Below are 23,345 nucleotides of genomic sequence, written 5' to 3' on the forward strand. Positions count from 1 at the left end.
GAGAGAGTCACACAACGCGCGTGACAGCACAAAGCTCACACGCGCGCGGAGAGCGGTAGCGCGCGCTCTTACAGCAGTGACATCATCAGTAAACCGTTTATAACCGTCACAATCAACATTAAAGACGTCAAAACTGATAAGAAAACAAACAAAAACTATAAAATGAACAACAGAGGCCAGGAGCTATTTTTACTTCTCCTGCAGACGCCAGTATCTCTGAGGAATGGAAAAATTGTTCAATAACGAAAAAAGGTAAGATATAAATTATTATTTTATTTGCAAACATAACGGAGAACTCTTTGTTTTCGTTTTCTCTTGACTTTGTTTTCACAACCTTACGTCCGAGTTTCTCGCTGGTTGTGGCAGTGGCAATACTTAGTAATTCAATGTACGTTACGTTTAAAGGCAATATTCAAGTGAGGAGGAAATTCTCGTGCAATTTACAACGCAAAGATGGAAACTGAAAGCGTTATTGCAGGTTGCAGGAGTGTCACATGCTCACAACTTTTTTGCAAAACTTGAAATCTCCCGCGAGCGAAGGGAGAAAATTGCGCTGCAAGGTGCGACTGAAATCAGTCGCCAACATTTCAAAACGGAGCAACTAAATTAAGACAACTCACACACAGCATCTTGTTTCGTAATGTTGCGAAAAGTAGAGGATAGTTCTATTATTGTTGTATTGCAGGTTGCAAAAATGGGCTGTTAACGCATGATTTTTGTTTGGAAACTGGCAGTGCAAAGTTTGCTGCGATACATGTTGCAAAGAAGATTGCCTCGTAACATTGAAACTTCGCGCGATCTTCAACTTCTCAATAGCCACAAGGATGAAGTCTCTTGTTCAATAGCCAATCAAAACAAACGTAAACAAAACCTGAAGAGCCAGTGAGATTTCAAAGCAAATGCACATATAAATAGCCAGCACCTACCGCAGGAAATCGCATTTTACAAAGTTGCAACCGGTCTTGGTTTTTGCATATGATTGGTTGAATAGATGGCGCGAGATTTTGAAACCAATCACAGGGTGCACAAAAGCAAGGCCATAGCTAGACTTGTTTCAAGTCGCTCGTTTTGTCTTTGGGTCCGGGTAGAGTTATTTGCATAGATCGCTTGAAAAAGTAATATCAAGTACTGAGAACCGCACGGCACGCGAAACGCACTTAATTCACTCGCTCCTTCCATGTCCGTATTCAGCGGTGTCCTGCGGATGAAACGAGAGACTTGGAGCAAGTCTAAACCAGAGGCCAGTTCAATTTACTTTCAACACTTATTTGAAAATCGTTCTTATGACATGTATTTCAGAATACATAAGCATCGCACCAGTTTATGACATCACGCTAATAAATGAAGCAATTAAGACGTCACCGAGTTTATAGCTGGGTTTGTTTTGCTTGTTTGGTAGGGAACTTCTTTGGAGAAATTATAGTTGATCCGAAACAGAAAGCTATGGAGGAAATTACTTTTTTGAGTGAAGACAGCGATGACTGTACAACAATAGTTAACAAAAATGACGAGTCAAGCCCAGGAATAGCTGATAATAATTTTGAAAGCAGCAGTGAAAACGACTTTGAGTCTTTAAAGAAAAAGTGGTATTCGTTGAAGCGTTCCCTGGACGAGCAAAGAGTCACGTGTAATTACCTGAGGGAGGAGAGGGACGAGGCCGTCGCTCTTAATAGGCTATTGAAGCGTGAAGTCGAAGAACTGCGCAGGGAGGTATACAGGGGGAAAACAAGTTCTCCTTCTGAAGTGCAAGAACGTGAAAGAAACAGAAACTATGATACAGGTATGGCACATGGTGTTGAAAAAACGTCACGATTGGTTTTGGTTCAGCTTCTGATTGGTTGAGAAAGGGGGCGAATTTTTTAAACACAACGCAAAGCATAGTAATGCAAAACCAAAGCAAATGAGCCGATTACTTTCGACAATTGAGTGAAAACCGCTCTTTGAGGAAGATTTGCTGATCGAGAGAAACGCAAATACGAGACATGGACACGCTCCGCGTTTTAATTTGTTGGCAGAGATGTCTTCTTCTCTGTAAAACCCTCTTCTTCAATTGTTTTATTTTCTATTTTTAATTTGGCTGTAATTTTGCAGCATTTTCTTTGGGACCCACCAGAAACAATGCGCAGAGTTGGGACTTGCCTTTCCATAGACTCGATTTTTAGCCACAGATCAATAATTGATTTCTTTGCTTCATAGGCCCGCAATACATGCATAGAACTAGATACTTACCTAGTTATATAATACTACAAACTTGATGAATTCGACATTGTTGATCCTAGCAGTATGCAGGACGCTTGTCACTTATCAACCTAGAAAAAAAATGGCCCAGCTCACAACGAGTCTCTCGTAGCTCAGTTCGTTAGAGCGCCTAACCGGTATCTGGGAGGCCATGGGTTCGATTCCCGTCGGGGACTCAGAATTTTTCTTTGTCCCATGCTCGAGTCATGTTAAACACTTCATCTTTACTAGATACTTACCTGTTGTCATCATTTTTTCGTGTTATGATACAGGTCCACTAGAAGAAGACGAGTCTGTAGTGAGCTTTTTACTTGCATTACCGAGGAAACTAGTACGTGGACTGGTCAACAAAGCGGCTCTGTTTGTATGGTGGACGGGAGCCTGGGCAAACGAAGGTGATGACTTTTGGGGGTAGACAGGTTTGACGGTGGAATGCATGTAGACTGCATGGTTTTTATTTCGATTTTATCTAGCCTGCAATAAGGATAGTCTTTTCTGAGCTCTAATGTTCTTTTTAATTCGCCTGATCACAGATGAAATGGTCTATCACAGCCAGTTGTCAGGCAAGAGGCAGAGGGCGAGTGCGAAAACTAGCAACGCGAAAATAGCTGCAAGGGAGGGGAGGGAAAGAAAGAGACTGCTACTTTTCCTCTCACGTCGTGCTTAGTTTTTAGGAGGCCATTTTCACACTTTTTCGGTCCTCGTTATACGATCTATGCTGCTTTAGAAAGACTGCCCGGCTGTTGGTCTGTCTTTTTTAATCCTGTGAATGTTTTCCTCACAGGACTGGGATTTCTACAGATTGAAAATAAGTGGGTGGAGCTTCAGCGGCTAAAATACGAGCTAGAAGAAGATAATTCCAGATTGGAGAATCAAGTGTATGCGCTACAAGAACTGTTGACAGATAAAGAAGCCGAAATTGTCAGACAAATTGAGCGAAACAAAGATTTGATGAACAGGTTAAATACAAAATGCGACACGTTTCGTGATAAGAACAATCCACTAGACAAAATGGCCAGACACATTCACACAGTCGCGGCGTTTTCCGAAAGCTTGAGTGAGGAAGTCGAAAGATTGAAAGCTACGATGGATCGCAGGCTCATCCAGTTCGAGAGAATTCACCACGATATTGGTCGATTGACTGAGGGTCAGCGGTTACTTGAAATCGCCGAGAATAACCTCGAGAGAAGAGTCGAGAACTTGGCAGACGCTCACGCGCATGACTTCCATAACGGCAGCGCTGAATTCGTGCAGGCGCAGGGAGTTTTGCCGAACAATGTGGCAAGTGAAAAACCTATAACCTCTAACGATGAGGATAAATCAAAAGCGAAAGGGCCTGAGGGTAAAAAATCCCGCGTTTCAGGAATATTTTGCAGTTGTTTTCGGTTTGTTGTTATATTTTTGCTTTCCTTTTTAGTGACTGGAGTTATTTTTCATTTTATTTTGCTGTCTGGGTGTTTAAGGCAGACATCTAGTTCAGTAGAAGAGTCCTCTCCAATGTTAATCCATCTATGTTCATTGTTTAGTTTGTTTCCAATAGTACCACCTCGATATTTCCAACCTTAGGAGTAAATATGATAAATAAAGGTCGTTGTTGTTGCTGCTGGTTGTGCACAGTTTATTCATCAATACAGACATAGTTACATTTCATTTTAACAATAAAATTCAAAGTTGAATTTCACTGAAAATATGCAAGAAACAATAATAATAAAAAAGAAAAAATGCTTCTTTCATCAAAAGTATTATTTTCTTGTTGGTGTTGATCATGGCATATCATGATCACTTTGAAACGTTCTCGGCTTGCTTGTAAAAGTCAACTGAAAGTTCTAAAGTAATAACATTCAAACTACGATCTCTGCCTTATATTTACTCAGATTTGTTTGCTCCTTCAAAATGTAATTATAACTGCAAATCCAGGGCACCTAGTAATTTTGTTCTTTGCATATCACAAGTTTTTAAATAATCATATATATTCTTTTATATTTTTAAAATTTTTCATCGAAAACCTAAGGCGAGTATTGCATTATAAATTATATCAATGATAATATAAATATAATCAGGATTTACTTAAGCATGGAAACTATTTATTTTTAATCATATAACTTTTTTACGCTAATTTTGCTTCAATAAATTTTTTTGTTGCGGTATAAGGTTTTCTTTCTTTCTTTCATTTTTACAGCAAACCTGGAAGGCTATTGAGCTATGCAGCATTAGTATTGTTAATTATATGCTCTACAAGGTGCTCCTAATTTTTGCGTTTGTAGGTGAATACCTACCATGTGACCGTTCAAATAAGAGCTACTGAGCAGTAGGTTCACGTGGGGCTATTTCTTTTTTTGCACGATAGTAATGTACTTTTATTCTTGGCTGAAACTCACGTGCGTCCATTCAAATTTAAAATACCGAGCAATACTTGCATGTGATACTATAGAAAAGCAAACAACTAAACACGTCAGAGAGACTCGACGCTTGGAGAGGGGTCAATTTTAATTTGCACAATTGTTTCAAATTTGCCTTTGTGCTTCAGTATAAAAAGTTTTTTTCAGTTCGTTCAGTAACTGATAATCGTTCATTGCAAGACAAATGCGGCAAATAGCGTAACAGCAATAAATACAAGCAAAAATACTGCTCTGTTTTTACTGCACGACAAGACACCTGAAGAACGATGGTAGCGCCCATCATGGATTCCTAACAAATCCTGCACGAGCTGCTTCAAGCGTTTTGTATCTTGTTCCAGTTTACTGCACCTTTTTGCTTCGCAGTGAAACTTGTTTTCAAAGATTCTGTACTGTTGCCGTTGCTGCAGCAGCTCGTTGCTTCGCTTGTCCAACAATTTTCTCAGATCAGCGGGTTGGTCAAGGGAGCCCCTTCGTCCTGTTTGTCTCCACCTTGCAGTAACCGGTAGGCTACGACGCCTATTTTGGCTCGTCAAGAAGGCACCATCGATGTAACCTTTTTTTTGGTTTAAAGAAAATAGTTTGGTTAGGTTCAGCCGAGGCTGTGCAAATATCTAAATTTACAGCCTAATCGTATACATAGAGTTTAGCGGCTTATATCCTTTGACAAATCAGACTTGCCTCCCAGCTTACATTCACGGTGCATGCTTCCAATGTCACAAACCATTACTGTTTCCTCGTCTTGTCGTTATATGTCAGCCAGTTTTAAAGTGGTGTTCGCAGCCTTTTTCCCTTTTATTCTAAAAGTTTTTCCTTTTTGATACGATTTCTAATTTAATATTGTATGTTTTTTTAGGGGTATCAAATGGTCTTTGCGAGCATTTGCGAGCATGCGAGCACCGCGTTTTTCTTTGCGAGCACGAGCATTGACAAAAATTAGCCTTGCGAGCAACGAGCACTTTTCAAAAACCTACCTCCACTAAAAACCGAGCATGCGAGCACTTGTAAAAATATGCGAGCACGAGCAACCGAGCACCCACTAAAATTTTGCGAGCATTGCGAGCACTGCGACATTTTGAGGGACCATTCTTGACTCCTTTTTTTGTATACTTTTGTCGTTGTCTCGCGATCGTGCGCTGCATTAGTCGTGGTTTCTTAGTGGTTTTTCGTATCTGGCGTGGCACAATTCTAAGCCTTAAAACCAAGGATACAGACTATGGGATTACATTCTGGATCAGACTACTGCTGACGACCCATCCTTAACAAACTATTCCGCCATATTGAATGCGTCGTGTTACTGCATTCAAAATGATTATTTTTTATTAGTACTTCAGGATTTCAAAATTTCAAGAGTAGTTTGAACAGGTTCACGCGTGATGTATAAACAAGTATTTAGATGCTGTCATATCTGTGTAATTTGGAAGTAATTGATTTAAAAAAAAAAAATCAGATTTTGGCTGGCCCCTGAACTTCCTTAATTCATTTAGTATTTCTAAATTCAACAGCATTTATTTTTTTTTTACCAACTATTATACTAATTATTTCCAGGATTCCATCGATTCTGGCGTCAAATGAAGGTTAATTAGTAAATTACCTGCTCCATTTGCTCCATCTTTGTCGTCTAGTTCTTCTATAATTTCCATCTCATTCAGTGCAGCATTCATCCGTACTTTCAAAAGCTCGTTATTTAACCGAGTTACTTCTTTTCGCAGCCTTTCGTTCGCCTTTCTCGCAACATCTCTTTCTTTCTTCAGCTGGTTTGCTTTACCCTCGCTGGTCGCCATCACAACTTCCACCTCAGAGAGCTTTCTTGAAAGGCGTTCGATGCAAAGTTCTGCTGTGTCGCCGTCATTTGGCTCCATAGTATGTTTCGTAGGCATAATAACCAGCAACCTGGATGACAGGAAAAATTATAATTATCGTGGGAAATTTTCCGGTTTGACAGACACAAATATCGAGCTATTTCGAAAAGCAGGGTTGGTAGCAGGGAAGGGGTGCCTTCAGACCATATTGCCATCTAAACTCTCTCTTAATAAAAAAAATATATTTTAGTTTTCGATTTCGATCTGTGACATGATTTATACAATTTATTCCATAAATTCTCTTTAGGACAATACTCATTTTAAAGATATCACAGCTTTTAAAAGGCTCCTGCGTTTTCACCTGAGCTAACATCAAGGCGGCCATTTTGGTTTTTCCAAACAATGAAATTTCTCTCCCCTGGGAAGTGAGTTCTTTTTTAATTTCTCTTGATCGAGAATATCAATACTGCCGCCACAAAAAGCGCGAGCTATCACCTTAAATCAAGAAAGGTTAACTATATATAAGTTGGGAATAAATGTCGCCTTCGACATTTATCATTTAATAATTTAATTTTATCCACAGAGTACCTGGAAGTCAGGTTGTACTTTTTTGTCTTATGCATACTCAATTATAAGGGCTTATTTTATTTTTAGTATATATAAAACTTATAAAAATAAAAATATTGTCATTTCTGATACCTTGGATGGTTTAGCTTTGAGAGGTCTTGAAAGTATCCTGGTTCTGTGTTCTGTGGTTCTATGAATACGTTTCTTAAAACTATTTATTTAATTTCTCTCTGGCAACTAATGCTTGCCTTATACACGCACGTATTACGAATGGAAAGCAAACAAATAACCGAGGTGGAAAGCATTTGTAGCATTCTTGTGTGGTTTTGGGTCGTGCTGTCACATACAAACAAACAAGAAAGCAGGTAAAATAACATTGCAAATAAAATAACAGACAGAAGAATGGACAACCGACAAAAGGTGCTCCTGTTAAATATTGTTTGTTTTAGCTCAAAACGCTATACGTTTACTATATATAAGTGAATGCTAGTTTAAATTGATAGAAGCTTAGCAAGCTTTGTGCGTTTTATCTTTGCAAAGCGCGTGAATGGAATGGTTCTACAGAGGGCCGTACAGCCGGACGCCGTTTAGTTCCTCAACGGACGCTGGATATTGTACATAAAAGGTCTTAACTCGCAACTATATATATTTCTTTTAAGTCCCTTACTTGATTAACTGCTTAACTCTGCTTTCCAAGATCTCTTCTCGCAACACAGTGAAAAATAAAACTACCCTGTGACGACGGGTATCAATTATAATCAGAGCTCTTAGCGTCCGACGCTTCAATTTTTTCGCCAAGTATTCGACGGAATTAACAGGTGGCATGACGTTTTAAGAAGAACTTAAAAGGATACGCGAAAAGGAAATGCAAATACTGGACGACTATGAATATTTTTGAGAAAATGCAAATCATGGCAGGTCCTTATAATTTCCGGCAGCTTCGTGCCAGTTCAGTTGTAAAATTTGCTCCTGGCCAGGAAATTGAAAACCTTTTTATTAATGTGTTGCCATTTTTTTTTTTGCTTTCCGCTCCGACTCAGCTGGCAGAAGCATTTACAGCGCAACAAGGTATATCTCTACCGAGCTTACCATATAAAATCATCTCTTTCCAAAACTCAGTATTATAAGAAGGAAACGAGAAACTTTAGCCTTTATGAACGACAATATTTCTAGAGAAATGGAAGCCCATAAGAAGATGGGAACGCGGTAGACATTTTTATGCATTTTTAATTTCCCAATATGTAATTATAATATGAAAGTGATATATTTCTGCCATGGAAGAAAGTTCTGGCTGTGAGCCTGCTACGACTACAAGATTATAAGGTCAATTATGTTTTTTTTTTTTTTTTTTTTTTTTTTTTTTGGTTTTTTTTTTTTTTTTTTTTTTTTTTTTTTTTTTTTTAAAAATTTTTTTTTTTTTTCCCCCCCTTTTTTTTTTTTTTTATTAATTTCTTAACAGCTTACAACAATCAGTTAGTTGCTATACATTTTCGAGGAATATTTGCATACAAACTACCATGCCAACTGTTTTCACTTTTACTACACTTTTTGGCAGGTTTTGAGAAAACAAACATCACTCGGAAGAATACAAAATTGCTTTGGGTAATAAATTGCACTGGATAATAAATTTGAGCCTTCAAAACCAGGGAAAAGTTCTATCAGGCATCTGTTAGGAATGTTGGCTTTATTGATATTAATTTGCATTTATGGTCACTTAAATACGATGAAGTTTATATAAATATATACGTGTTTCATTATACACTTTGTCTGTGGCGATCGGTAGACTTAATTTCACTAGAATGATTCATCCGATCTAGGCTTTGTTAAACACTAAATTTTCGGTGTCCTCTGTCCACCTTCATCAGAGTATTGAGTTCGTTTAAACATAAGCACGCGCTAGGCATGTTTGAATACGCCATCCAATCTTGAATTTCTTAATAGTGGAGTGTAAGCGCGCGGAAGGGGTTTTCTTTCGTTAACCGCTCCAAATCCATTCGTTCTAGAAGTGACATGGCTCCTCTTGAAGACAGAAGGCGCTTTCCATTTGCATGGAGTTTTTGGTGAGAATTTTTCGACAAATGGAACGGTCAAAATCTTCCCATCACGTAAACGGGACGGAAAGAAGCTGTTCCTTTTAAAAATTTCCGTTTTGATAGAACTGCGAAGTGCCTGGGTCCGAAAAAAACATGGCGCTCGAAGGTGAAACTTTTCCACATTATCGTCCTTCTTAATGAAACCTTGAAAAAAGTTCAAAAGAAAAAACCCTCGCTCTAAGAGAAGAAAAGACCTCTATCTACACTCGACAGGAATTTTGGATAAATTTGAATCGATTCAACAGGTAAATTTTAGTGTTCTTAGGTTAAGTTGTTGACCTTGCTCTGCGAACGAATGGCTAGTTGTAGCAAATGAAACAGTAAATTTCCGGTCATACCGGGAAAACGGAAAAAGAGGAATACCTCTATTGGTGTTCCTTTTTTTCCCGAACAATTTCCAGGGAAAGGCCCGTTCCACTGATTTAAATTCCCACCAAAACAACTGGTTTTTTCCATACAAAAGGAAAGCGCTCAGAATCTCGGTAAAGAGGTAGCAGCTTCCGCAATGTCTCACAGAAATGGCTCAATACCCTTTTTAAGAACGATACAGCAAACAACAGGAACGGTGCCCCTAGCCCCAAAACAATACCAACTGCTACATAAGAGGACCAGTAGAATTACAAGCTTGCGAGATCTACTTCACTACTGAAATTAAAGTAATTCACACTCCAACCAAACTGTTACACTCAACCGGAGCTTTAAAATCTTGGACTCTGTAGCATGTAGCAGCTAGGTGTATTATCGCTTTTCCTGGGTGAGATGCAAGTCCAACTCCAAGTTCTTCTCAACATAAGAGACGATCCTCGGTTCTTACGCAACTTCGTTACAAGGGTCTCTCTCGCCTCTCATCGGGGATAGAAAGAAACCCTGGAAACAAAGTAAAGGAGCGCGGCCTTGGGGACGAGCGACGTAAACATAAACGCTGGATGTCTTATGACAGTATGTAAGTCATCAATTTTGACAGTCAAGTCAAAGTCTATAGTCTATAAAAATTAATATATAGATTTAGCCAAGCCTTAAAGCGGAGCTTCACAAATACTTCTTTCCCTGTTCTTAATAGTTTTTGAAAACTCTATCATTGAAAATCCTGTCCATAGCCAAAATAAATTGTCAACTCCAATCGCAAAAATTCCGCTATTGAAGGCACAATAAACTGAAGAGACCGTCTGTCATTTTTGGAGTATAACATCTACTATATGTTGATTACGTTATGCTGTAAAGCTGTAATAGGTTTAGGCTATTGCCTTTTTTGCATGCTTTTAATAACTGAAACGACTTGTCTGAAGGGCGAGTCAAACAACATGAACAGAGGGTGTCTGAAATTTGTCGTTGGATCGATATGCCCAACGTTTGAAATTAAACGGTCGTTTTTGTTTTAAATGCTACTTTTCTTCACGTTTGAAGTTTTAATTCATAACGAGGGCGGGGATCTTAACCGATTGGTGTAATAAAGGAAATGGAGGAACGACTGCAAACAGCCTTTTCTTTATTTCATTTGTGCATGTGTTATTAATGCATATACAGCTATTAAAGCCATTCGAGTCTACCTCTGCACTGCGAAACAAACCGCCAATTAACAAGTTCGCTAACGTTGGCCGTTCACAGGATTAACATGAATACGACTAAGGAATTAATGGTTGCGTTATTGAACCTCAGAACTGATTTGCAGTGGTCAAACGTAACCCTTCTACTCAAATGACGCTGCCCGTTTCTGCACTTAGTCTCATATATTTGCTTATTGTAGTAAAAATGATGCAAAGGGAACGAGGTATAATCAATACAAAAAATGTTCTTTTGAGCTTACATTACTCTCCACATACAATTAAAGCTTTTCAATTCCTTTTAGGAAGATTAAAGAAACAATAATAATAGCTGTCAAATACAAGGACGTATAAGGTAAACGAGATAATCAATTGCAAAGTGATTTCTTATAATTTTTGTTAGAAAGTTAAGGTTTGAATATATCAAAATAATGCCGCTCGGCAGGCCAAGACCCACGAGCTAGCAAATACATTAAAAAAAAACTTCTAGCTTTTTTTAGAATATAACACTTTTTGTACACTTAACAGTGCTATTTGGTTTTACCAAGACGGCTACAACTAGAACTCCTTTCAAAGTGCAATTTGCAATGGTAATCTAAGCGACCTAATCTATTAAATTAAAATAATTTTATATATTTCTACTCATTAACCTCAGTCACGAAGTTTACGGCCTTCGACTTGTCCACATTGAGTTTAACAGTGCATGATTTCAAACCATTAATTTGGAAACTGAATTATGTCGTAACCGACATACTCCCTTTCATCAATCTTCATACAAACAACAGCAGCAACAATAAAACATCGAGTAATCAGTGTTCCCCTACCAATGTTAAAGTAAACTTCTGAGTGTCAAAATAGTTTTTCATGGTCTGGGCCTTTGAATGACATTTTGAAGTTTTGTTAAAACCAAGTCATCGTGGCCAATTTTCTTTACCAATTCCAGTTTTATAGTGGACAATAATTCACAGGATGATGCAGTATTTTTCGTGTTTTCTATCCTCGTCGCTTGAGGAAATGCCCAAGTGATTAGAAACGAAACCATTTAGAAACTGTTGGACATCTTTGTTGCCTTCTTTTTCGGCAATTCCCATAGCAGTATCACCATCATGGGTTCGCTTCACGATCATCTCCACTCCTTGTTTGAGGAGAGCATCAGCGACTGCCACTGTTCCATCTTTGGCTGAATGATGCAGGGCGTTCCATCCATTCTTGTCCACAGCATGAGTGTCAGCTCCGTGTGTCAGCAAGAAGTTGACTAACTCTGGGTGACTGTAGCGGGAGGCGATGTGTAGGGGAACTGAACCGTCTCCCGCTTGGCAGTTTAACTGCATGCCAAGCTTTTTCAGTCGTTCGATTACATTTTCATGGCCACCCCTGCAGGCGTAGTGAAGAGTATTCCACCCTTCACTGTCAATCTCGTAGATGTTGCCGCCTTGTTCCACGAGACAGTTGATAATGTCATTGTGTCCTTTCATTCCAGCACAATGCATGGCGGTGACGCCTTTTTGCGTCTTCTGATTTGGATCTACTCCGTTCTCTAGCAAGGTCTCTACAACTTTCACGTGACCCTCGAGGCTCGCTAAATGTATTGCCTTCCACCCTTCGTTATCAGTTGCGTCGAGATTGGCTCCGTGAGACAACAGAGGAGCTATGACTTCGGTTTGTCCGTCTTTGGCAGCTAGAAGTAACGGAGTTAAATTGTCGTTTGTTCGACAGTCGACGTCTACACCGAGCTCTAAGAGCAGCTCTAGAATGGTCACGTGACCATGATGAGTCGCGATGTGTAATGCATTCCACCCTTCATCATCAGCAACATGCTCATCGGCTCCTTTGGACAACAGTAGCCTAACGACGTCTGGATGATCGTGTATCGTGGCGATACTGAGAGGAGTTCGCCCGTTTGTAGTTTTGTCATTGGGATCTAAGCCGAGCTCAAGTATTGTTTCTATGGCGATAGTGTGTCCATTTTGACAGGCAAAGTGTAACACGTTCCAGCCTTGGTCATCCACGGCCTTGAGATCTGCTCCTTTAGAAACAAGTAAGTTAAGAGCACTTGCGTGGCCGTTGAACGCTGCAGAATGAATGGGTACTAGACCCTTGTCTGCTTGAACATTTGGTTGCATTCCATAATTCAGTAATGTTTCGATCAAGTCCGCTTGTCCTCCTTGACTAGCAAAATGAAGCACGGTCATACCTTCGTTATCTACAACATTTAGATCACCTCCCTTCGAAAGTAGATACTTGATACATTCCAGATTTCCACGTAGTGCTGCAACACCGATGGGAGTCAACCCAGAACACGTTCCAACATTCGGGTCAATCCCCTTGTTAAACAGTTTCTCAACAACTGACTGTTCACCGCCTTTACAGGCATGGTGCAAGGCAGTCCATCCTTGATTGTCCTGACACAAGAGGTCCGAATTTTGAGACAGAAGAAATTCCACGTAATCTGGGTGACCATGCCGAGCTGCAATATGCAAAGGAGTAATTCCTAGCAATGATTTGGCGTTTATATCTAAGCCCTGATTTAACATTGATTCCATAACATGGAAAGAAAGGCGGCCGCCCTGAGAGGCGTAGTGAAGCACCGTCCAGTTGTCTTTATCAGTGGCCGTTAGATCAGCATTCTTTCTCATGAGATACTTCACTACTTCACGTTGGCCGTAACGAGCCGCTATATGAATGGGAATTGTCCCGTGGGTTGTACGAACGTTGACATCCACCCCTGCTTTAAGCAGCGCCCGAATGACAGGTATGTGTCCTCCAAGGCTGGCAAAATGCAAAGCCGTCCACCCACACTTATCAGAAGAGTTTGGATCGGCCCCTTTAGAGATCAAAAATTCCGTCACGTCTGGATGCCCATGGCAACTTGCAATCATTAAAGGAGTGCAGCCTCCGTGGATTCTGGTGTCTGCCTCCATTCCGTTTTTAAGAAGCGTTTCCACCACTTCGACATGACCGTTTTGACACGCAGAATGTAACGCGTTCCACCCATCCTTGTCAACGACATCGATATCTGCTCCACAGGATATGAGAAAGTCGACAGCTTTCGAATGTCCATTTCTTGCTGCGGTGTGTACTGGAGTAGGACCGTTTTTGAGAGGCACGTTGGATTTAATGCCGTGCTTCAAAAGAACTTCTATAACGGGAACATGACCACCTCTGCTTGCCAGAAACATTGAGTTCCTGCCATTGCCGTCCAGAGCATTTCCGTTACAACCGAAAGTCAGGAGGAGGTTCACGGCTTTCTCGTGGCCATTGGAAGCAGCTAAGTGCAGCGGTGTGGCTCCTGTTCTGGTTTTCACATTGGGGTCAATGTCATGCACTAGTAGAACTTGCATCACAGTCACATGTCCACCCGCACTAGCCCAGTGTAGAGCCGTCCAACCTTCCTCGTCCACAGAATGAGCGTTTGCACCCAAGGAGAGAAGATACCTGACAGTATCCGGGTTTCCATATCGCGCAGCTATGTGAATGAGAGCCATGCCATGAGCTTTTGCGTTAGCACCGACCTTTTTGACTGCAAGTCGTTCGACTGTTTTTACGTCGCCATATTTGCATGCATTCCACAGTTTTGACAAGGTTCTTTTGTTTGCTTGGACTACTCCTCCATCATGACAGCCTGTCACCATTCTTCAGTGACATCGCATGCTACCTGGTTCCTTGGACTTGTTTTTGAATTCTTCGCAGTTGTACCTTTGAAGAAAAAAAAAAAAACGTTAGGTAAATCAAACTGTCGCTTTTAAATTTCCCGCTCGGCGCCATTTTGGAATTTATGACGTCAGTGCGTTGCCCAATTGTTTCACACAAAAGAACCTATTCTTTCTAATAATAGCGGCAACGCAGTGACGTTATAAAATTCAAAATGGCGGCGCGCGGGAAATTTAAAAGCACAAAAATTGACAAATCAAAGGCCCAGTATTCTAACGAAAAAACGAATCCGCGACTTTAAACAACCAAAACGATTTTAGACTGTGGTAAACTTATTATTTGGACCAGAACTGTTTTACAGTCGAGGTTCCTTTTAAAGGAGCAGTATTACGAGAAGTCCTTTACGTTTTCGTATAAATTATACTAGAACTGTGAAGGGGCACTCCGTGATCAACAAAATAGCCTTTGAGAAACAAAGAAAGGGCATTTATTCATCAGCTCCAGGTTGCAAACAAACCGCGATCAATAGGTTTTAAGTGATTATCTTCCAGGTAACATTGTCCAACGTGAAAATTTTGGCCCGACGTTTGCACTTTCATGAAAAGCACAGTACTTTTTAGCAAGGCCAGGCAACTGTTGAATACAAAAAAACAGTCAACATGTGCCAAGTATGTTATATCTGTCTTCGAAAACATTTCTGATCTCAGTGGTAATATATCAGGATCAAAAGGGGAAAATACTTTGCGAATTTGAGTTATATTATTGTTTTCTTCTCTTAAAAATGCACCCCACAAAGGCATCAATTGATTGTAATGTTTACACTTGAAAGAAGAAAAATTATTACATTTCCTTTTGGTATTTGTTTCCGATTGATTGTCATCCAGGTTTGTTTTGAGAGCGACAGAAAAACATTCTAACTAACGAAATGACCCTTGTTTTGTTATAGAGTGTCTGTTTTACATAAAAATGAACTTATCTTGATCAAATCAAACTGTTTTGCAAAACTCGTACGCCCAGGACCAAAATATTAATATGAAGAACACGACATCCGCAAACATCAAAGGGTTTGCTAAAAAGGCCATCATATTCAGTTAAACGAATTAAAAACACCCGCCCAGCCTCCATGGCAAACAGTTCAAAATGGCAGACTGCAAACGCGCTTCGTCAAAACCAGTTTTTTAAATGAACTTTACAATAAAAAGGAAAAAAACCATTCATATCAGCGAGATCTTGTAAATAAGTCAAAACTTTAGCAGTGCTGATTAGAATTGTTATTCTATTTCTCAAAATAAAAATATAACTTTGTATATATTCTGTTGCTATCGTGTGTTTGCACAGTTTAAACACCACTTACATGCATACAGTAATTGTCCTACCGGTTTCTTATAATAATAAAGGACTCAAGGTAGTTTTAATTTCCTCTCTGGCTAGGTTTGCCGACTCTATAACGATGACAATTTACAAAAGCTGACATCCGGCACGGTTTATATTTGTTTTTCGGACAGAAGAAACACATATTTTTGTTTCAGACAGTATAATAGTTACAGTTCAAGAAGGTGAATAATTAAGAAACAAAAACATAAAACTAGATCGAAAAATACAGAGGGGATTGGTTGGACAGAGTGGACGGATGGCTTCAAACTTATGATAACTTGCCAGTGCAACTGCTTCTGAAATATTTAGTAAAGGAAAACTAATTAGAAACGAGGTATTCGTGGACTGATTGTAATAAGACATAATGAGTTTTTCGGTGACATTTGTATTATAATGAAGAGTCAATAGGTCTTCGAAAGAACGTTTACGACTTGGTTTGCGTTAATCATTGAAAACGAAGACATGGAATATATCGCGTTAATATAAATACATCCTGATCGGTTGGGATTTCTGACCGAATTGGAAAGCCGACTATTTAGTATTTCTAGCGAAAAGGTTTTAAACATTTTGTTTTAAACACCTCTAGTATAACCTTGGCAATTTTTTCTTTACACTAAGCATTAACCTTAAGCTATTAACACTGTGTAGCCGTGAAACCCTTAGAAACGACATAAAAACGCACAAATTTATAATAACAAATATTTGCAAAGCTTTAAAACCCGACCCGAATGTAACACCAAGTTTTCGTATTTGATTGCGCGATATGAAGTTGTTCCCTTGATACCGAAATACTAAAGTCACATATTACCCGTATTTCCAAGTAAACGCGACATTAATATTTTGAGTCAACATAAATTCAAGTGAAATAATTTATGCAAACAGTAATAAATCAAAATGGCAGGTCCTCGCTTTATTTACACAAAATACCTTGCAGGCGATCTAAATTCATTTTACCACTTCGACTAATGATGGCGGATCGTAATTTTGGCAACTTGCAAATTTAGATATGTTGCCTTAATGATAACAATTTAGACTTGGCAATTTTAATTTCCAGACCTTTGAATTAAAGCGAACGACTTTTAAAACGGATATTTTATCTTCAAGGTGATTATTTTGAGGGATGATTTTAAGTCGTATTTCCGATTTTTTCTGTTTTCATTAAATTCCGATGACATTTTTTAAGAATAAACTGTACTTGTCTATTCTTTTTCAACAGTTCAAGTAGAAAATACCATGAAATAACTCGTTAAATGTAAAGTTATCTCATATCTATGAGTTAACACGTAACTTATATTACGCATGGAAGCATCAACACCGCCATATCTACAAGGGAGATGAAATAACATGAAACCAAACCCTTTCAAAACACAGAACTGAAGGGCTCGCCAAGTAGAAACTAGCGATAGTTGATACCCATTTGATGTTCTTGAAGAAACGAGATTTACATAAAACGTTCCCGTACCTTTGAACCAAGTCAAACAACCACCGTATCGCCTGAAGAGCTAGTCGTACATCCAGGTTCCTGCGAAAGCACACAAAATGCAAAATTACCAAAAATATAAACAAAAAGTTTGACGCAGCGGGAAAACGCGGATAGCCCACTAACCGCCATAAAGTAACGAGATCTCTTTGTGTACGGCAGGTGAAAGGCCATTGAAATGCTCCAACGTGGCCCTTACAACGTTAGAAGTGACACTTTCGTGCTCTCCAAGGCTCTAGTTTCTATTCATCATCGCTTTCTCTGTCTAAATTAAGCCGTTTTGGTGGAGCTTGATTCTGGTGATTTTTAGCTTTGTATGAATATTAACAACTTCCACTGACTTTGTGAGGTATACATAATTTATGTTTTCGGGCGCATAGCATCGGGTGGGCAAAGCGCTTGCGTAGACATTCTAAAACACAAGAGTGTTTATTACAATCTCTTTTTTTCCCATTCTTGTCGCACGCAAATTTCACATGATCGTATTACAAACGGGGAAAAATGCGTTCTCGTTAGTAAGTAATTGGAATTTGAACTCTATCTTCAAGTCTATGCATCATTTCTCGCCGACTAATTGCATATTACAATAATTTGTTAATCAAAAGAATATACACGTTTATTTATTAATTCTCTTTCCAATTCACTTCGGAATTATATGTGCGATGCCATCTTGAACCCAACGGTAGACGTTCATTTATTTTGCGGGCGCGTTGAAAAGCCGCCACGATTTTTTTCTAAAGTTAAATACATAATTGTCTTCATAATAAACCAGATAGACTGAAATATAATATAAAATAAATAATTTTTTAGTTCCCCCTTAAACATATTTTGCAGCATTTGTTCTGGAAATTGTTTTGTGCCATAACATTTATCAAGACGACAGCTACAATAGCGGGTTATTTGTTTGAAGAAAATGTTAACGGATGACAGAGAGAAAGAGTCGTAATGAAAAGAAAAGAAAAAATACATATTCGCTTGTATTTTTACTGTTTATCATCAATGCTTTTGATATTGCATTCCCTCTTTTGTCTCTCTGCACTAACTAACCGATTTTTTAGCATTTTTATTTAGAAATTCAATGCAACGTACTAATTCATACGTTTGGCAACAGCTATGTCCATTGTCTTCCACATTTGTACATTCTATTTCTCGTTCTTTCTCAAAAAAGCGTATGGTAAACCAGATCTAGAATTTTCGTAACACAAACGTCAAATGGTTTCAATGAAACTTTTGCAATCCAGAATATAAGCGTTAACGTCCGCGACAAATTTCATTTCTTTAATAAATTGCATCTACAGTGTATTATCGGCCGACCTCCTTTTGGCTTCGCTGTTTGTTTCTCACCTGAAGAACCAATCAACACAGCGAACAGAAGTGAAAGTTCTAAATTGAATTATCTAATAGATTTTTCATTGCATGTCAAACTGAAAATTGAAAATTGACATTTCCTAGCTCCATTTGAAAAATGTCTTCCTGTTCAGCAAAGAAAATTATTTGCAGAATTCATTGGAGTAATTTAGAAAGACATTTATGTCAACCTTTTCAAACAATGAACTGACGTTTGAAATAACTCGTCATTCTAGGCAAAAGGAAAAAACCTACGAGGATTAAAATAATTGAATTCATTCACTGTTTTTAACGGCGCCTTGATTCTTATCAGCATCACGTTTTTATAAGAGATCCTAGTTCTTTACTCACAGAATGCAAATTATTTTTTCGTGTTGAATGTCTTTAGCGACAAGAATCTCGAAAAGGCAATGTTGCTTCTGAATTATCCTCCGTAAAATAAAATGAAAACACACTCAATTCGCAAGCTTTTAAAAATTAAAGTTAGGAAGAAAACCATTATCGCAAGCTACAAATAAATAGCTAAAAAATATGGAGAGAAAATATTGGTTTTTGTCTGCAATTAAGTATTGCTCTCACCTTTAGAGTACAGGCTTTGTGATTTCATCCTTACTCGGCGCATTTTAGACTTAGTGTGTTAATGTAGTCACGAGAGCTTTGATGCTGTAGCACACAAGCGAGTTAAAACCACAAATTTCTTAATTAATGCAGCTCGAGGCACTGCGGCGACAGGTGGCTTAAGATTATTATGCTGAACTTATAATTATTCATTTTACGTGAAATAACAGATCACGAATTATAAATCGCGAGTAATCACGCGCGCGTGCCGAAAGACAGCATTCGGCTTTATCCGGTAATCGTCGGTTTTCCGATGAGAAATAAGGGTTAACCGAGTAGTGTTAAAGGATTGATTTTCCACTGCGAAATATTCCACAATCATAGAGTGCCGACAAGATACTTTGAGAATTATTATCCGGCCTGAGATGTATTAGTCACGGCAAATCTTGAAAGAATCGTTTAGCTTTGAAAAATAATAACGAATTTGAAATGGGAATGAAATTCGGAATTGGGTTTGGAATGTAGAGAGAAAGACAACCTCTCTGGAGCTCTTTACCAGTCAAGATTTTGTTTCATGTATCATATTATTATAAACTAAAGAAAGTGCGAGCTAAGCTAAACTAAGCTGGATTTAAAATGTATTTTAATGCTTGAAATTGGTTAAAAGCAGCTAAAATAAATTCATTTATGTAGTTATAACTGAAACCCGAGAACACAAGGCAGAATGATTTTCTACAGCTTTTTTTTTTTAATTTACATTTCGAAGCCTCTGTATCATTATTCCTAGTTCAGTATTAGTTTGTTACTTCATATTCGGCAATATAGAAAAACAACGCAGAATTTAGAATTAAGTTCCGAGTTAGATTTGAAATCTATCACTAACACGTGTGTACGTCAAACTTAACTTGATTGAAGTCAGTACGTCTAAATCGCTGACAGATATTCATTCGATTTTGTATTTAAAGTAACTGCAGTACAGTTAACAAAAACTGCGCACGAAATAAGCCTTTCTCAGTTAAGTTCGAGATCTCCTGGGAATTCTCCAATTTTGCAAATTTCGAATAATAAGCAAAATCATAAACACTCTTGTTTCTTGGCCATTCTAATTTGAGGAGAAATAAAATGAGAACAGGGGCAACAAACATGACACATGGATTTCGCATGGTTTGGAACTGCGTATTCAAACCATGCGAAATCCATGTGTCATTTTTGTTGCACATTGTTTACATTTTAATTCTTCTCCACTCATTGGGGTATTTTTTATTATTTTTTTTACTCATATCCATAAAGTTATTTTTTAGTATGTTCGATATTTATTGACTGGACCTTATTTTTTAGTCACCCAAAAATTGGAATTAACTCGTTGTTTTATAGCAAAGCTATTTTGAATGACGTCACTGACAACTAGCAGTGCTTTTAGAAAGCTAAGACCAACTTGCATATAGGACCCAATTGCAATAAATAATATATTGAAGGCAAAATTGTTGAAAGCATTTTAACACGTTATCCAAACCTACAGTGTTTTCTCGGACCCTGCATGTAGAGTGAAACCAAAATTCCTACTTTACAAAGATATTCAATTTCACAACTTTTACAACGGTAATTTTGTTTTTCTACATACAATTTTTATTCCAGTTTTATGGAAGCAACTCTACCTAACATGTTAGTAACATGACAATTGGTAGGTATTCGTCTTTTGCCGTTGCTTTCAAATAGTTTTCCAAATACACCTCAACAAAAAGTATGGACTTGTTACTGAATTTTTGTTTTTTATACTGTCCGTTTTGTTCCTAGTGGCCCATTGTATATTTCTGGCTTAGTTTCATGCTAAAACAATCGCGTTTTGATTTCATTTTCTTGATACTCATCTTCGATCATCTGACAAAGATTTTACTTAATAAAGACATAAAAGATAAAAATATCATAAAAGGAATTTATTAAGTGAACTTTCACATGCATCAGTAATTGCAACATAACGAATAGCTGTGCGTGTTGAAACCGCTTTCATGACTAAACTGAAAAGTTTGTATATTATACCCTTCTTCAATCTTCCCCAAATATTAATCGCCATTACATCTTTCACCGTTCATTTATTTCTTTATTTCCTTTGATAATTGTAAGGCAATTAAGTGCATGGAAAAATGTTCAAAATCACGATTCCGCTATGAAAATGCAGACGTTGATATCTTAGGCCGTATTAGGCCGGATAAAAGCAAGAGATATCCTTCCTTTCTGACCCCCACATAATCAATACAGGGCTGATTTTAGGAAACGTGAACTTTCTCACGCTCTCGAAGATCGTGTTTAAAATTCGAGAAACATTCTCAGAGATGGTGAAAATTCCTTATCAAGAAGCATGCCTCAGACAATTAAAATAAATTTATCTCATTCATTTTTAATTTTATTGGAGTTCCTGTGCCTCTCCTTAAGGAACACATTGATAATTAATTGCTTTTTTAAACTTCATTCTTTTTTCGCTAGCATTAATTTTAAGCATTATTTCCTAAATTTCATGGTTAATTAACCAAAATCAATATCGTGTTTGTTAAATTAGCTGTTGTAAGGACAATTAATGCATGTGTTAAGGGTATAAAAAATATTTAAGTTGGTAGTTTTAATATGATATTGCCATTTGCACGAAACAAAAATCACAACGGCACTAAAGAAGAACTTGTGGTTTGTATCACGACATCTTTCGTGGGAGAAAATTGCCCTGGCTATTAATATTTTACATTTCGAACATCGCTTGACGCTTCAAGTTTAAATTTTGACAATTTTTGATAAAAAATAAACTAAACACCAAAGATAAAAAAAAGCCATTTTTTCGCGCCTACCTTTTTAGTTAACTGGTCGTGCAAAAAAGAGAACTAGTTGGAAGTCTACAACAAAAGGCGCGATTATAGTTTTCAAATTTTGTATTAGTTGTGTAAGTGTACATATAAAAAGGTTTTAATAGGCCTCCTCCCCCATTAAATGTTGCACCCTTTATGTTAAAACTTTCTTTTGTGCATTGCCATTGAGATGAATAAGATGGAGAATATTTTGTAACACCAACAACGTATTTGTACGCAGATGTGGCTCAAGTAATTTAAAATAAATCACTGAAAAAAAGACTTGTTCGCCCCTTATCAAGGAAACATTCGACTGTGTATGTCATGTTTGTCTCCTCGATGAGTTTCCATCTAGTACAAACGTTTTTTCCAGTTCTTTTAGTGGCTACGCTTTGAAGCTGTAGAAAATCCTAAGTAAAAGAGACTCTAATATTGCTTGCTGGAACATTTCTTTTAACACAATTCTATTATGAAAGGGTAATTTGTGAAAAAAAGTTGATCTTTCTTGAATTAATGTTCAGCCGGTGGACTAATCAAATAACTAAGATATCGCGGCATGTTTGAAAACTCTACATCTCTAGCTTTATTCGCGTTTATTTTAAATTTAATTTCAGCAAATAATGGTGACTCCACCGAACAAGCCGTGATTGAAAAATGCATTTTTTATTGAAAATCTTACGTTCGTTTTAACTGTCTTACTGGAGTAGTTGATCGTTGTGAATTTTATGAAAATCATCAACAAAAATTGTGTTGGAAACATTTACGTTCTTGAGACCGAGAGCATAATATTGAAGTCACCCAAACAAAAGTAAATATGGAACGAATACTATTAAAATTTGAAATGACGACAACAGTCATGCCTTCACTTCAAATAAAAATAACGTAACGCTTTTACTGGCTAAGTTATATTGTTTGAGTATTTTTTTGCGTGTGGAAAGCATGTTCTGTCAAACGACACCAGTTGACAAAAGAATAATATTGCAAGTGATTTTTCACTCTGTTTGTTTCGAAGACTTCCTTTAATCTGTTTTACATCGTAAAAGAATGAGAAATATTAGTGGTCATGTCAGTGGCAGGTGACACTGTGCACGAATTAATGAAATTAGAATCTAAACTTCATTTCCATCCATTATACTCTTTAGCTTTCTAATTTCGTAGGTTTTGGGCGCTAACATTTCGTCAGGGAAATACCAGCAGCAGAAATAATCTGAATTCAAGTAAGCTTAGCTTTTTTACACGACTGTTAATTATTGTCACTTTTTCAAGTGAAAGTGCTTGACTAAGAACTCCCAAAATACACAATTCATTTGATTTTTGGCCGGTTATTCAAGAACACGTCACGAAACAGGCACTAAGACCGTAATGTCTGCATGACAAGGCATTCCAATCCAAGAGTTTATTTGCGTCCAGTCGTTAAAACCGAAAATGGAATGTTAATATAAATTCATATTTTGAAGTTTTCTCGTT

General features: G+C 37.8%; 3 protein-coding genes across 4 annotated transcripts; 1 reads left to right on the forward strand and 2 right to left on the reverse strand.

Annotated features, from left to right (window-relative positions):
• The first annotated feature begins 106 nt into the window (after positions 1 to 106).
• Positions 107 to 3,839, forward strand: LOC144650504 (uncharacterized). Its single transcript, XM_078510195.1, has 4 exons — positions 107 to 252; positions 1,400 to 1,780; positions 2,511 to 2,633; positions 3,023 to 3,839. Exons 2-4 carry the CDS (start codon positions 1,444 to 1,446, stop codon positions 3,802 to 3,804), a joined length of 1,242 nt encoding a protein of 413 aa, XP_078366321.1. The 5' UTR covers positions 107 to 252; positions 1,400 to 1,443; the 3' UTR covers positions 3,805 to 3,839.
• Positions 3,840 to 4,781: 942 nt separating this feature from the next.
• On the reverse strand, positions 4,782 to 6,670 carry LOC144648816 (uncharacterized). The gene is made up of 2 exons (XM_078508272.1): positions 6,229 to 6,670; positions 4,782 to 5,190 (listed from the first exon to the last, which is right to left on the reverse strand). Exons 1-2 carry the CDS (start codon positions 6,512 to 6,514, stop codon positions 4,808 to 4,810), a joined length of 669 nt encoding a protein of 222 aa, XP_078364398.1. The 5' UTR covers positions 6,515 to 6,670; the 3' UTR covers positions 4,782 to 4,807.
• Positions 6,671 to 10,560: 3,890 nt separating this feature from the next.
• LOC144650490 (uncharacterized) lies at positions 10,561 to 19,216 on the reverse strand. 2 transcript variants are annotated; one of them, XM_078510171.1, is made up of 3 exons: positions 19,069 to 19,216; positions 17,125 to 17,184; positions 10,561 to 14,333 (listed from the first exon to the last, which is right to left on the reverse strand). In XM_078510171.1, the coding sequence occupies exon 3, from the start codon at positions 14,267 to 14,269 to the stop codon at positions 11,600 to 11,602; it is 2,670 nt and encodes an 889-aa protein (XP_078366297.1). In that variant the 5' UTR covers positions 14,270 to 14,333; positions 17,125 to 17,184; positions 19,069 to 19,216; the 3' UTR covers positions 10,561 to 11,599. The 2 variants fall into 2 exon arrangements, with proteins under 2 accessions (XP_078366297.1, XP_078366298.1); XM_078510172.1 differs by lacking the exon at positions 19,069 to 19,216 and adding an exon at positions 17,269 to 17,953.
• Positions 19,217 to 23,345: the final 4,129 nt, after the last annotated feature.

The sequence above is a fragment of the Oculina patagonica genome, chromosome 4 (assembly GCF_052425735.1).
Source record: "Oculina patagonica isolate OP01 chromosome 4, crgOcupat, whole genome shotgun sequence".
NCBI classification, from domain to species: Eukaryota; Metazoa; Cnidaria; class Anthozoa; order Scleractinia; family Oculinidae; genus Oculina; species Oculina patagonica.

Excerpts from the sequence above, each read along its gene's own strand:
- LOC144650504 (XM_078510195.1), top strand. The coding sequence starts at position 1,444 with ATGGAGGAAATTACTTTTTTGAGTGAAGACAGCGATGACTGTACAACA. Across the intron at positions 1,781-2,510 it reads AAACAGAAACTATGATACAG|GTCCACTAGAAGAAGACGAG; the intron begins GTATGGCACATG and ends GTTATGATACAG. Across the intron at positions 2,634-3,022 it reads GGGAGCCTGGGCAAACGAAG|GACTGGGATTTCTACAGATT; the intron begins GTGATGACTTTT and ends TTTTCCTCACAG.
- LOC144648816 (XM_078508272.1), bottom strand. The coding sequence starts at position 6,514 with ATGCCTACGAAACATACTATGGAGCCAAATGACGGCGACACAGCAGAA. Across the intron at positions 5,191-6,228 it reads AGATGGAGCAAATGGAGCAG|GTTACATCGATGGTGCCTTC; the intron begins GTAATTTACTAA and ends ACCAAAAAAAAG.
- LOC144650490 (XM_078510171.1), bottom strand. The coding sequence starts at position 14,269 with ATGGTGACAGGCTGTCATGATGGAGGAGTAGTCCAAGCAAACAAAAGA.